The 13,903-nt window shown below is 34.6% G+C and overlaps 1 protein-coding gene across 1 annotated transcript in view; it reads left to right on the forward strand.

Moving 5' to 3' along the window:
* Positions 1-13,903, forward strand: part of LOC133522294 (guanylate cyclase 32E-like) — a 204,658-nt gene that overhangs the window by 87,945 nt on the left and 102,810 nt on the right. Inside the window, exon 17 of the mRNA XM_061857577.1 lies at positions 10,990-11,058. Within this exon, the coding sequence (XP_061713561.1) occupies positions 10,990-11,058 (69 nt within the window). The remainder of the gene's footprint in view (positions 1-10,989; positions 11,059-13,903) is intronic.

Here is a 13,903-nt window from a genome sequence, read left to right on the forward strand (position 1 = left end):
GGGTGCGTAGCCAACGTCCCAATTGTTTACGCTCCGTAGCGAACGAAACGCAACTGTCACTGTCGCAGTAATATAGCAGAGTGGTAGGAGAGATAACTACGCTACGCTACGGAGCGTTAACGATTGGAATGTTGGCAAGGCACCCAGGTATAGGCCAGTTCTTGAGTGCCGGCTTTTATACAATTAAATTACGTTTTACGGCGATGCATAAGTCTTCATCTTTTAACAGTTTATAAATACCTATCGTACCTGACCTGGGTTAAACAACTCGTAAGAATTCAGGTCAGGTCAGGTCCCGTTTATCACGAACAATGTTTTTATTAAAGTTATTGCTTTTCATTATTACGGACATTCTTGCCGGGCTTCATTTTTCAAATTATTCTCTTTAATACGGTACGCTGCGCAGACTTAATTCAGAAGTTCAGAAGAGAACAGAACCTTTTTCTGTTTACTAAACCAAGTTTTATATTTCATGTAATAAAATGACAATTTGATTGCTTCAATTTGTCCAACGGATCTGTAATTTTAACTAGGACAATTAATTTAAAAAAAAAGAAAACCGACTTCAAAACAGGTTCAATAAAATATTATCCCTTTAACCAGCAAGCTAGCAAGTAGCAACTGATATATAATTTAAAGTCGTTTTACGCAAATAGTCAGGCATCTTTGATAAGTTCTGAGCCCCTAAGTGTAAATTTATTCGATTTCGAACGTGACGTACGCGTTTGGGTTAAGTCTCATTTAGTATGGGATTTAGCGACACAGCGCGCCAAGCGGAACGTTTTAGAAACTCAAAATCCTATACAAAATGAGACTGAACGCAAAACGTTACGCCATCGAATAAATTAACACTAGTGGTACTGTTCTGGTCTTCATCGGCAGTTTCACCTCACCTATTTTATGAATGCAAGTGATAAGTTGATGAAAATACATAAATCGCTATGTGTCTATGTCTATATTTGAGGAGTTCTCTCAATTCCACACAGATCCAACCATCAGAATTGGATTTGAATTATATATTTTTGAACAAAAAAAAAAAATATTCTAAATCGGTTGTGAACCGGACCGAACCGGTTATGACGGAGCTCACAAAAAAACGTTTATGAAGTCGGTTCAAAATTGGTATGATTGGGTAATAAATTGGGCAATCGAACTGTCATTTTAATTCTGGAATATAAAACACAGTTTAGGAGCGTTCAATAAGCTTAAAATATAAGTAAATATAGGGGACACATTTTGAAATATTTTAAATGTTTTTTTTAATGTAAATAAATTTATGAAAAAAAGGTTAAAATCAAAGTTCCTGGTGAATGAGGCCCTCTTATTTTTTTGAAATCGGTTAAAATCACATATTCACCGAATTTAATTTGGCTCACTTTTTGTTGGTTTGATTCATTCAACAAAGCTAAACAGTAAAGTAAAAGCTAATAAAGTTGTTTGGTTTTCTTTTACTTATTTACGTATGTGAGCTAGTGAGCAAAAATTATAAAGGTATTTTTATATAACAAGTTCATGGTTCTGGAGTTGACAGATGAAATGAGCGAGATTTTCTCTAGCTAAATACAAATTTTACACGTGGCCCAATCAATTATGTGATTTGTAATCTAGGAGTAGGAAATATTTCAAATGAAATACATTATGAATAAATACAATAAATAAAAATGTCACGTGTAAGTCTAATCTTGTCCTGTTTGTGCAAAAATTAAATAAAATCTTTCCTGGACGGTCCTCTTTTTAAGATATTCCTAGTGTAATAATAACAAATCTGTTTAATTAATAGAATCAGACGTTACTTTGCGGAAATCCATGCTAATTAAAGCAAGAAATATTACTTTCCTAATCCGCGGGAAAATAACGTGTTAGTCAATCAGTGCTAACCCGTTATACTTACTTGCGTATTTTTACATGCAATTAATGTTCCCACCCTCCCACCGCAAAAATAAATACGCAAATATATAGAACAACCCACCACCAAAAGTACAAAACTCGACACGTGTTTCGCCTCTCTACGAGGCATCCTCAGGAGATGCTGGAGATGTTGACGGTCTGACACCCGACAACTCAAAATCCCATCCCATCGGGTTGTCGTTTTTTGGGTTCTCGCGGAGTAGCAAAGTAATATTTCTTGCTTTAATAAATCTGTTTATTTAAGACAACATAGGTCCAATCGCATTACAATGTTAAAAAACAAAGAGAGATAAATAATTTGTTTATTTTATTTATGTTGGCGTCTATATTTAAACTTCAACACTGTGTACGTGTGTGTATAGGTACTCGTACCACCTTGAACCATAGTTTAATCTCACCTCGGCTGTATAATATATACACTATCTCAGAATTTAGTATCATCATCATCAAAGAGAGGTTATGGCGCCACTTTTGGATATTTAACAAATTCAACACACATCAGTGAAGGATCTAAGTCAAATGGCGTTCTAAAAGGTTAATAATGTGTCGAAAGATGGCAGTAAATGTACTGAGGCTACAAAGTTTTCTTTGACAATCCACCTCTATTTCAAATTCTCTTTGGTATAATTAATGAATTACTACCTACATTATTTGTAAATCTAAAATCCAAATAAAACATTTAAAAAAAATAGAATACAATTATAAGATTAGAACAAAATTATTGTCTAATAAATTAAAATAAAATAATAAAAATATCAGAAAATTTCAAATTAGATACAATCAATTACAATTCATTACTATTAAAATCTAGACTACATTGTTAAATAAAAACGTTAAAATTAATTATATATGAAATAATATTTAAAAATTACGATCATTTGTCTATCATTATGAAACCCGATAACGATTTTAGAGCAAAAATGTAAAGTTGATAGATTTAGTCGTTGAAATTGTACACCTTTTGTTACGTAATATCGAAATAACAGATATTGGTTTCTATTAGCACATCTTCTCATCCTGCCTTTTAATAATGAGGCCACAAGCGTGCGTCCCCGGTAATATGTGACGAGAAGGGACAGTTTTAAAAATTCATCAAAAAATAAAAATACAAAATGATGTATAAGAACAGTTTCAGCAAATGTTGTAGATTGTTTAAGTTATAAAATTACGTTGAAATTAAGTAAATAGTTTATTAAAGTTGAAGTACGGGATATATGTAATACAAAATTACCATTTTTAGCAGTCCAAAATTTACGAAATTTACAAATAAGATCGACAAAATCAGTGTTTTACGCGCGTTTACCTAAACGTTCATCAGAAAAAAAAACACTTAATTAAGTGAGTCTGTTTTCAAAATATTGATTTATTAAAATGAAAGATACCTAACAAGATAATAGAAACCGTGCTAATAGAAACCAAGAATTGTCATTTCTAATAGTTAACAAAAGGTGTACAATATCATCGACTAAGTCTATCAATTTGACATTTTTGTGACTAAAATCGATAACGGCCTCTTACAACAAACAAGGATAAGCCTAAAATAATGCAAAAGACAATATTTTAAGGCAGAGAGGCATGAAATTATTTTACTTTTTGATTTTATTTTAAGATGTCATGTTATGTGAATTAATCTCACAATGAAAAAGTAGGCCTACGGTGCTCAATATACTGTTTCTTTTTCAATAAAATATATGCGATATAATGATACGAGGTTGCTTAGATAATCGGTTATCATTGTATTACACGCGCCATAAATACAAGCTGAAATTTTATAGGGATCGCTAAAAGCACGTTTAAGGGCTTTTAGCCGATCTGCTCTGCGTAGTAAAATGAGTAGGTAATATTTTTTTTTATATAAGTGGGTAGCTAGTCGGTAACACGACTTCTTTATTGAGATTATTTTTCTTTTATCGATCATTATTAAACAAAGGATAGTAAAAGATTAATTAACACACTTGCTCAAAACGACGTTTTTTTCCACCGATTTTTGGCTCATAATCCTAGATATTAAACACGCGTGCTTTTTCAGTATATTAAAACACTCGTGCTTTTTCATTATATTATCCGACTGAGTTAAGAAGGTAACTGATTCCTAATAATATGCATGGAAACGGACCTTAATTTGGTCGAGTAATACATTTTTTTTAAACCAACTATTAGGTTTCAAATGTTAGTTCAAAGAGGTTTTATCACACCAAACATAATTTATCGATTAAATTTTCTCGTAAATTACATTAATGAATGAACATAACATTTTATCGATTTGAATTCCATCCGTCGAATAGAAATACGAAAATATTAGCTTTTTTACATTTTTTTAATTGGTTGTTTGTCGATTTCGTTCGCGCCTTTGCCTTGCGCGCGCATTGGAATCGTGCTTAAACAAAAATAACGCGCCAGCCATTTTCCGTATTTGTCATAAAATTGGAATAGTTTTGCATGTTTTTAGTTTATATATTGACGAAAATGTCATTTTCAAGCATTGAAAATGTAAAACATATAAAATTGACGCTGCCAGTAATACTAATAGAGGCAAGAGCCGAAAACGATAGCCTTTTACCATCAAAATCGGGTGAAAAATTATCGGTGGCATATGAAACTTTTATTCAATGGAAAAATCAGCAAAAACGCCCAGTCTTTCTCGGAAAACGTGTTGGTAGCTTACTTCACTGAACTGGCGAATAAATGCCTACAAGCCCAGCACAAGTTGGTGCAATTAATCGATGTTAAAACTGTGAGCCACCATTTTGAAAATTGTAAGTACTTTTACAAGAAAAAATCTAATTTATAGGTTTTGTTTTTTCCTCGCAAGTGTGTTGAAAAACTTCGTATGAAACGCGTGTGCATTGGTCATTACACACATCGGCTTTCTTATTGCGCAATATCGCCTCGTGTGTAATGACCAACTTAGCACACTTGTATCATAATGTACTATTAAAAAGTTTATACACAATTATAAAAGCGTGTTGATAAGAAAAGCGTGAAGGATAAGAAAATATAATATCTAAAAACAGATTACGACGAAAGCAGAAGCCCCGCGCAGTCGCCTTTTCATACAAAGGTAGTCCTCATTTTCCTTTTTGGAAATAAATATCGTGAGGGTAATAAGTTAAGTTGGGATTGGGTCGTAGATGAAGAATAAAGTCTATAAGAATATATTCCATATTGCTCAAGGTTTATGTAAATGTATTTTTCAATACGTAGATAAAATACGTAGTGTCTGACCGAAACATGTTTCTCTGCCGAAACCGAAACCGAAACTTTTATAGACATATTGAAATTGCGGAATAGAATATCACTGGACCGTTGAACCGTTCTTTTTATGCGTATATGAACAATATTATATCGGTTCACGAAATTCATAAGAAAGCAGGCGTTTAAAATAACATAAAAATATATAATATATATAAAAAAAATAAAAAAATAAAAATTGCGTGGTTGAAAAAAAGCGGTTAAGTGTACAAAGTTTTACAAATAGATTTATCTTATTACATTTTATTAGATGACAAAACGTACGCAAACCACCTGATAAACATGACCATCGTAATTTACCAGGGCCCCAACACTAGATTTCTGTTATAGAAGAACATGTACCGGATGAGGGGAACAACATTAAAAAACTATAAATTCGGAAAGAAAGTTCTGGTCTGGCAACCAGTTTATTCCAGTAACCTAAAAAGTTCGTCCTATTTTGCAACAGGAACTTATTAGTAGCGACTTTTATTGAAAATAATGAATTGATAAACTATTATTACCATCTTTTTTTTTAATAGCCTATTTTGTGTCCCACTGCTAGGCAAAGGCCTCCCCTTTTTTCCGCCACTCATCACGGTTTGAAGCATGTTCCCGCCAGTCTCTGCAAAAAGCGTCGAGGTCATCCCGCCATCTCTTTTTTGGTCTGCATCTGCCCCGGCTAACCATCTATCAGAAGCATATTATCCGTCCTTTGTTTTGGCCTTATTTGGCATGTGACCATTATGCTGGTCAGATAATGAAGCTAATAAATTATACAATTTAATTTTATTTTATTTGTTAATTCATTATTTCGTTAGGTTCCATTTTATTACATTTATAAAAAGAAGAAGTACACAAATCCTTATAACAAATCGATATTCATATACTAGTATGTATGTATATCGGATTTTGGGTGTCCGCTTATTAATGAAACACAAAAAAATTAGAAGCAAATCCACAAGGTCGTAAGTTTCGGTGCGGCTGAAACGTTCGGCAGTTAATACGCCAAAAACGAACCTTGAACCGAAACACGTATTTTATGCCGAAACCCAAACCGAAACTTCGGTCCGACACTAAAAATAGTATAAAAATGGCACTATGAACTATTAGAAATATGAATGTGTGAGTGGTAACAGAGACGTGTGATATGGGTGTGGTTGGTGCTAAACATATTTCATTGTAACTAAAACTTAGTCATCAAAGTCATCTATGGTTTCGTCGCGTCGCTAACACTCCTGTTACAAGCCACACCCGGTACAGTTCATGTCATCCACGGTGACGCGCAGATTAGTCAAATCTAACCTTTAATAACATGACAATACGAGTCAAGGCACGCGTCGTCGTGAATGACACGGCCTATATCATTCGATGAGTCTCTATTAATGAAATAATATCAAAGTCTTCAGTTGTTTATGTTTATCATGTTGTGTACAGTCTGGGCCGATAGACGAAGAAATAGTGTAAACAAACTATTTTACCTTTCTTACTTCGTTATCTCGCACTTTCTAGAATAATCATGATCCAATCATTTGTTTATTGAGGCTTATTATTTTTCGGGCTTCAAAAATAATAAACAGCCGTATTTATTAGGCAAGAAATAATATAATTTGGCTGTCTGTTAATATTTTAGCGCTATTTAATTGAGGTAAGCAACAAATAGTGGTCATTAGAGCGTTTTTACATTGTCTGATCCGATATCGGATGTCGGAAGGGAGTAAAATGTAAATTAGATGACTTTCTCTGTATGTATGTATGCTATTAATTAATAAACGATAGACTATGCAAAAAAGGCCTTAATGCCATATGGCTTTTTGTTTGCGAGTGCCATATGGCACTTGTCTCAAGAGCTATTTTATCACAGACGCCTTCCGACATTCGATATCGGAAAGGTGCTTCCGATAATTTCAGCCATGTCGGACTCCCGTCTGCTGCCGGTCTGACATATAACAGACAAAATCCCTTTGTGAATTGAAAATGTATTTTTTTTTATACTACGTCGGTGGCAAACAAGCATACGGCCTGCCTGATGTTAAGCAGTCTCCGTAGCCTATGTACACCTGCAACTCCAGAGGAGTTACATGCGCGTTGCCGACCCTAACCCCACCCCCCTCGTCGAGCTCTGGCAACCCTACTCACCGGCAGGAACACAACACTATGAGTAGGGTCAAGTGTTATTTGGCTGCGGTTTTCTGTAAGGTGGAGGTACTTCCCCAGTTGGGCTTTGCTCTAGATCTGGAATGACACCTGCTGTGCTATGCCCTACCACACAAGGCGAGATGACATTCACATTGCCCATACCTCTCTTTTGGACGTAGTTTAAGGACATACCTGGGTCCGGGTCGGGTATGTATTAATAATTCTCGTTAATCTTAGCTTTAAAATGTTTTGACGTGTAGGTAAGGTATCTGCATAACGAAATAAATTATTTCATAATGTAGGATTATGGGCAAGTAAATGTATCCCTTTGCTTTAGCAAGTATGAACAGTAAAATATACAATAATTAATTTAATGACTAGGCACGTTAACGCATGCTGCTAGTCTTCGGACTTTTGTCAGAGATGACTAATAATACCAGCATAGTGTAGTTTCTTAACAATTTGTTAGAATAAACATTTTGTATGTATATCAAATATGCGTCCAGTTTACAAGGCCGTGCCGTACAGTTGCAATCGTGGCCCACAAATGGTCTCGCCGGAAGATCAGCGCTGACCTAGGTCAGCAATATGCTGAGGCGAGCCCATTTCGTGGTAAACTATTTCAAAATGTTTAAATTTTTTTTTTGTAATATATATACTTCTGTATGTAAATTAAGTTTTACCACGAAATAAATTATTTATGTTTTATGAAATAAAATTACTCAAATCTAATTCCGGAATTACAATATCCGAAAATTTGTCCGATATTTCTGAACTTCGGTTTGCAAGCCCTATGTTGTTGATATACATGAAATTGTGTCAAAATATTGTCAATAATGTTAATATCCAGAGAGGAAAATGAGGACTACGTTTGTATGAAAAGGCGGTTTCGGGGCGGTTGTCCATTTTCGTCTTAAGTACAGCATTTCGTTTGGCGGATTGCAATGTACGAGACGTCGTTAAGGTCGTCTCAGTTGTGGGAGTAACAGAGTACTTAGAAATATTAAAATTGCTTGCGAAGCTTTGGCCTTCGAGTGACGGCAGTAAAAACGCAAAAATGAGTCAAGTACCTAGGTGGTCGACGCGGATTAAGAGGATTTTACAAAATCGACGATTTAAAGTTCTATGTATGAAAGTACATATTAAATCATAATATATCTATGAAATCAGCGTTAAATATGCTATTTGAATGTAACAATTAGATAATTGTAATTTTTACGCATTTGGCCAGACCACGGCCAGACCTAATCAAAACCCGGACAGTTTTCAAGTTTCCTTGTTAACCTAGAATACACCTAGACACCTACTCAATACAATTACTCTTTATTGCACACCTCAATACAGAAACAATACAAAGAATACAGCAGAAATTAAGAATAGTTAAACAACAGGCTGTCTTATCGCTTTATACTTATATGTAAGATATAAATTATGTTGTTCCTGACTTACTGACTTACATTACGTATTAGAGCGAGTTAGGGTTAAAATGTATATTGGTTGGGATTATAATAATCTATGACAAAATAAATAAACCCGAGAATAGACTGACAGCAATAATAATGCGGTCGTTGCGTGGGTGTTGCCAGTCAACACTTATCGAAGCGAAGGTCGTGTAAATATTGCCTTACTTGAGCTTATTGCAAACTCTACACTCCCAATCACAAATAAGTTTATTTTTCGAAGAAGAGATTAAGGAAAAACATGCATTTTACACGCGACAGAACTTTTAATTGGGTTAGTAGAAAAAAACATATTAAGCAGGTATGATACCTATAGATAACACTGTCGAGAGCGCAGAATTGGGTACTTGACACATGATGAATATTATAACAAAATTTTGTTAAATGGATAGAAAATGAGCCATCCATTATAAAAAAGTGGAATTTAAAAAATTATATTGGGATTATAAAAAGATACCACGCTCCTGTCTCAAAAAAAATATTTTTTTTGTCTTTCAAAAATAGAAAAGAAAATGGTACTATTCGAATCCTTACATTTTATTGAAAAATAAATTGTATGACAACTATACACATAAACGCAATATTTGAGGGTCAAAATGGCAATTTCCTTGATCTTCCATACATTTAGGACAGACTTATATGATGTGACGTCACATCACCTTCTCATTTTGTTAGAGGCGTTTCAATCGTCAACTGCGAGCGTGAGACTTTAACTCTCATTTCTGACCTTTGTGTTACTTAAATGCCATGAGTCCCATATAGACATTTGATCCTCAGGAAAATCAAGATCGTTTGACATTATTTACAAACAAGTGCGAGTCGGACTCGCCCATGAAGGGTTCCGTACCATTTATGACGTATTAAAAAAAAACTACTTACTAGATCTCGTTCAAACCAATTTTCGGTGGAAGTTTGCATGGTAATGTATATCATATATTTTTTTTAGATTTTTCATTCTGTTATTTTAGAAGTTACAGGGGGGGGACACAATTTTTTTCACTTTGGAAGTCTCTCGCGCAAACTATTCAGTTTAGAAAAAAATAATATTAGAAACCTAAATATCATTTTTGAAGACCTATCCATAGATACCCCACACGTATGGGTTTGATGATTTTTTTTTTTAATTTTATGACGTTTTGATAAAAAAAACTACTGACTAGATCTCGTTCAAACAAATTTTCGGTGGAAGTTTGCATGGCAATGTATATCATATATTTTTTTTAGATTTTTCATTCTGTTATTTTAGAAGTTACGGGGGGGACACACATTTTACCACATTAGAAGTGTCTCTCGCGCAAACTATTCAGCTTAGAAAAAAATGATATTAGAAACCTCAATATCATTTTTAAAGACCTATCCATAGATACCCCACACAAATGGGTTTGATAAAAAAAGATTTTTTTGAGTTTCAGTTCTAAGTATGGGGAACCCCCAAAATTTATTGTTTTTTTTTCTATTTTTGTGTAAACATCCTAATGCGGTTCATGGAATACATCTACTTACCAAGTTTGAACAGTATAGCTCTTATAGTTTCGGAAAAAAGTGGCGGTGACATAATCGGACAGACAGACGGACATGACGAATCTATAAGGGTTCCGTTTTTTTGCCATTTGGCTACGGAACCCTAAAAACAGTCAAGTAGCCAATTGCATATGTATTGTAAACTATATGGTATTGTATGTTTACAGGCACTTTATGTTTGAAATTTATATTTTCTCTTACTATCAGCATAATTTATCACGCTTGTTATATGTTCAAAATACTCGGTATTGATTGTAATTGTAACCTATATTTGTTGACCTCTGTATAACATACAGACACGTTTAAGATCTTAGAAAGGTCTTTAAAAGATCGATAACTAAACGACATGTAAATATTGACGTTTATTTCAATTCCGCTGTGATCCCAATAAGATCTATCTACGATATTTCTAACGTCTAAGTGACATTGGTTGCCCGAATCGAGCTGCTTCTGTCAATTATACGACATGCAAACGATATCTAAATGAGAACTTATCTAAGCCAGAACTTATCGTTATCGTATTTCATTTTTGGAATCGGGGCGTTACTTTCTATTCATCTCGCTTGCACCAATATGTAAGTTACGCACACGCTATCGAATATGTCATTGCCAAGCTCGCGGTAAGGGTACTAAAGCTTTTTCAGATATTATATTTCCACGGCGATTGTCTCTAGGGAGAAAAGTATCAATTTCCCTGTCGGGTTGTAAGTAATGTATCCTTTTGTTTCAGGTGGTGGAAATTCTGAACGACTTATACACATGCTGTGACGCCATCATATCATATTACAACGTTTACAAGGTAAAATATTTACGACATTTTAACTTTAACTTATTTTTAACTTTTCTTTCTAATAATTAAAAAGTAAATACTCATGCGTTCCTGCAGCGACGCATGATAAAAAAGACAAATGATACATTACGCTACAAGTGCGAAAAGTAGGAAATTAGTGTAACGACCCAAGGTAGTGCTTTAAATCGATACGAATTGAGAATTACCTTTTCGCATGTGTATTATACAACGTTTGCAGTACATATGGCCCTTTAAATTTTTGACATAATACGCACGTATAGTGCTATAGGTAGACCGTTTAAATGAGTCTTCGCCCGCGCGGTACAGAGGCGCGGGGGTATGGCGACAAAGGGGATCGAGAGAGGAGCGGGCGGCAGGCGCGCCTAGTGTGATACACAAGAGGTGAAATGCGCACTGGACAGGTTTTGAGATATGTGACGTTATAGCGGTTAATAGTTGGTGTTTTTTTAATGGGAAAGAATATGACGTTAATTTTATTGAAAGTTTATAAAACAACAAACTTAATTAACTTTTGTACTTTTATTCAATGCAAATTATGATTATAATAATTTATAATAATATGTAAGTACGATACTGATGATGACGACTCGAAAGTGATTTATAAATTATAAATCAATCACTTATCGTCATCATCAGAATCGTCCTGCAGATTTATAATCAATTGTTGATACTCAATAGAATTCGGGTCCAATTTCTTCTTTCTAAAATATGTGTACACATTAAAAGCCATTTGCTTGGTTTGACTATTAAGTTTCTGTCCAAAGATAAGTCGAGGCATCTTGAGAATGTAATCTCATGTGTATATTTCACCAAGCGCCCGGAACTTATTAACACGAGTGACTGCTAACCACGTGGCTAGCAAACTAAGCTACGGCAAAAATGCGCCTGCCGCCCGCATCTCTCTCGATCCCCTTTGTCGTCTTACCTCCGCGCCCCTGTACCGCGCGGGCGAAGACTCATTTAAGCGGTCTACCTATAGTTACCGCATTAAGGCGATAAATACAGTAAATGTATATTTCTCTGCCAGTTATATCTGCGTTCTCTCTCATTTCATTATGCCTAAACGTGACGCGCTCTAAAAATTTCACTCTCAAACATTTTGTCAATTATTTCCATAATCCAGAAATATCATCATATGTATTTGTTTTTCGTTATTCTTTATAGCCCTAAAAGCATTGGCGTGAAAGAATGCATTAGGTTATAATATAATTCATTAGGTACAGTCAGCATCAAAAGTACCGGATTAAACAACGCTTCAAAAGTATCTACCATTCTATAACAGTTTAACAAAAAGTGGTTCTATATGTAGAACAATTAAGACTGTAAAAGACATACTTTTGAACGTGAATTTGAGAAATTTATTTATATTCGGAATAGTTTTTCGGAATATCAGATACTTTTGGCACGTTGTTTCATTCGCTACTATTGATGTTGACTGTACAATATAAAGGAAAGCATTTCCATTGATGGTCCAATAATATTCACAGACGTAAAATACATTACGTTTCTACATTATGTAGGCAACCTATTCTATTGAGGCTGAAGCCAATTAACGCCCATTACTTTCTACCACATGTGACGCAGAGCTGATACAGCAATTTTCGGATTTATTAGTGCAGAACATACCACAATCGGAATAGGACCAACCTAGAACAGTCCTGAAATTTGGTATATATATAAATTAAAGGCCCCTTTTTCATGCTCACACCATTTGATATTTGGGGACCTCGAGGAATCGCAGCCATCTTGGAAAATGTGTACCATCCTGGAGAAGTTCGCGTTTTACTCAAAATCTACGGTCTCTTTGAAAATATGGTGTACTTAAGACAACATCAAAGCTTATTAAATTCTAGACTAAACAATCCTAGATATCTTTGCGTAAAAATACATCTTCTTGTAGAAAAGACTTGCTTAGCCCAGATTAAGCGCTTATACCCTTCAGGGGATATCTCTTAATATGAAACCTGTAGAAATATGAATTCCACTTTTAACTATACATTCGTACATTATTTAGCCCAATATCAACATTTTACTCGAATGCGACTTAACCAGAAAGTAGGGTGATGGGTTTAAGTACTGATGATTCAGTACACCCTGTAGCTTAGGATACTGGACGGATTTTTAAAAATGACATATCGGTGGATTCCTCTTGCCCTTTACATCCTGTTTACACTTGTTTTATTAAAGAAAAATCAATACAGCCGCCTTGAGAGGATACCGAATATCAAATAATATTTTTTCTTCTAGCGCCTAAACTATTAAATAAATAAATATTATACGACATTATTACACAAATTGACTAAGTCCCACAGTAAGCTCAATAAGGCTTGTGTTGAGGGTACTTAGACAACGATATATATAATATATAAATATTTATTTATAAATACTTAAATACATAGAAAACACCCATGACTCAGGAACAAATATCCATGCTCATCACACGAATAAATGCCCTTACCAGGATTTGAACCCGGGACCATCAGCTTCGTAGGCAGGGTCACTACCCACTAGGCCAAACCGGTCGTCAAACTATTGACTGGATTTCAATAAAATAGACATGAGTAGATCCATAATTGGTACACGAGTGCTGTGCAATACTAAGTTACTAAAATTAACGGAGGAAAAATGCTTTGGACTAAATAATGTGATTGTAAAAACAGATTTTAGGTTTTAAATGGGGCTCAAACAACAGTGACTGAATCAAATTTAACACGTACATATAGGGAATATTACGCGAAACTCGGCATAGGGGGCGCCACTCACTACCACAATCCATCACAATTGCAATCTGAGGGTCTACCTTGAAACAAGAAAATCAAAATTTCGTTATCTA

Source organism: Cydia pomonella, chromosome 10 (assembly GCF_033807575.1).
Source record: "Cydia pomonella isolate Wapato2018A chromosome 10, ilCydPomo1, whole genome shotgun sequence".
Taxonomy (NCBI): domain Eukaryota; kingdom Metazoa; phylum Arthropoda; class Insecta; order Lepidoptera; family Tortricidae; genus Cydia; species Cydia pomonella.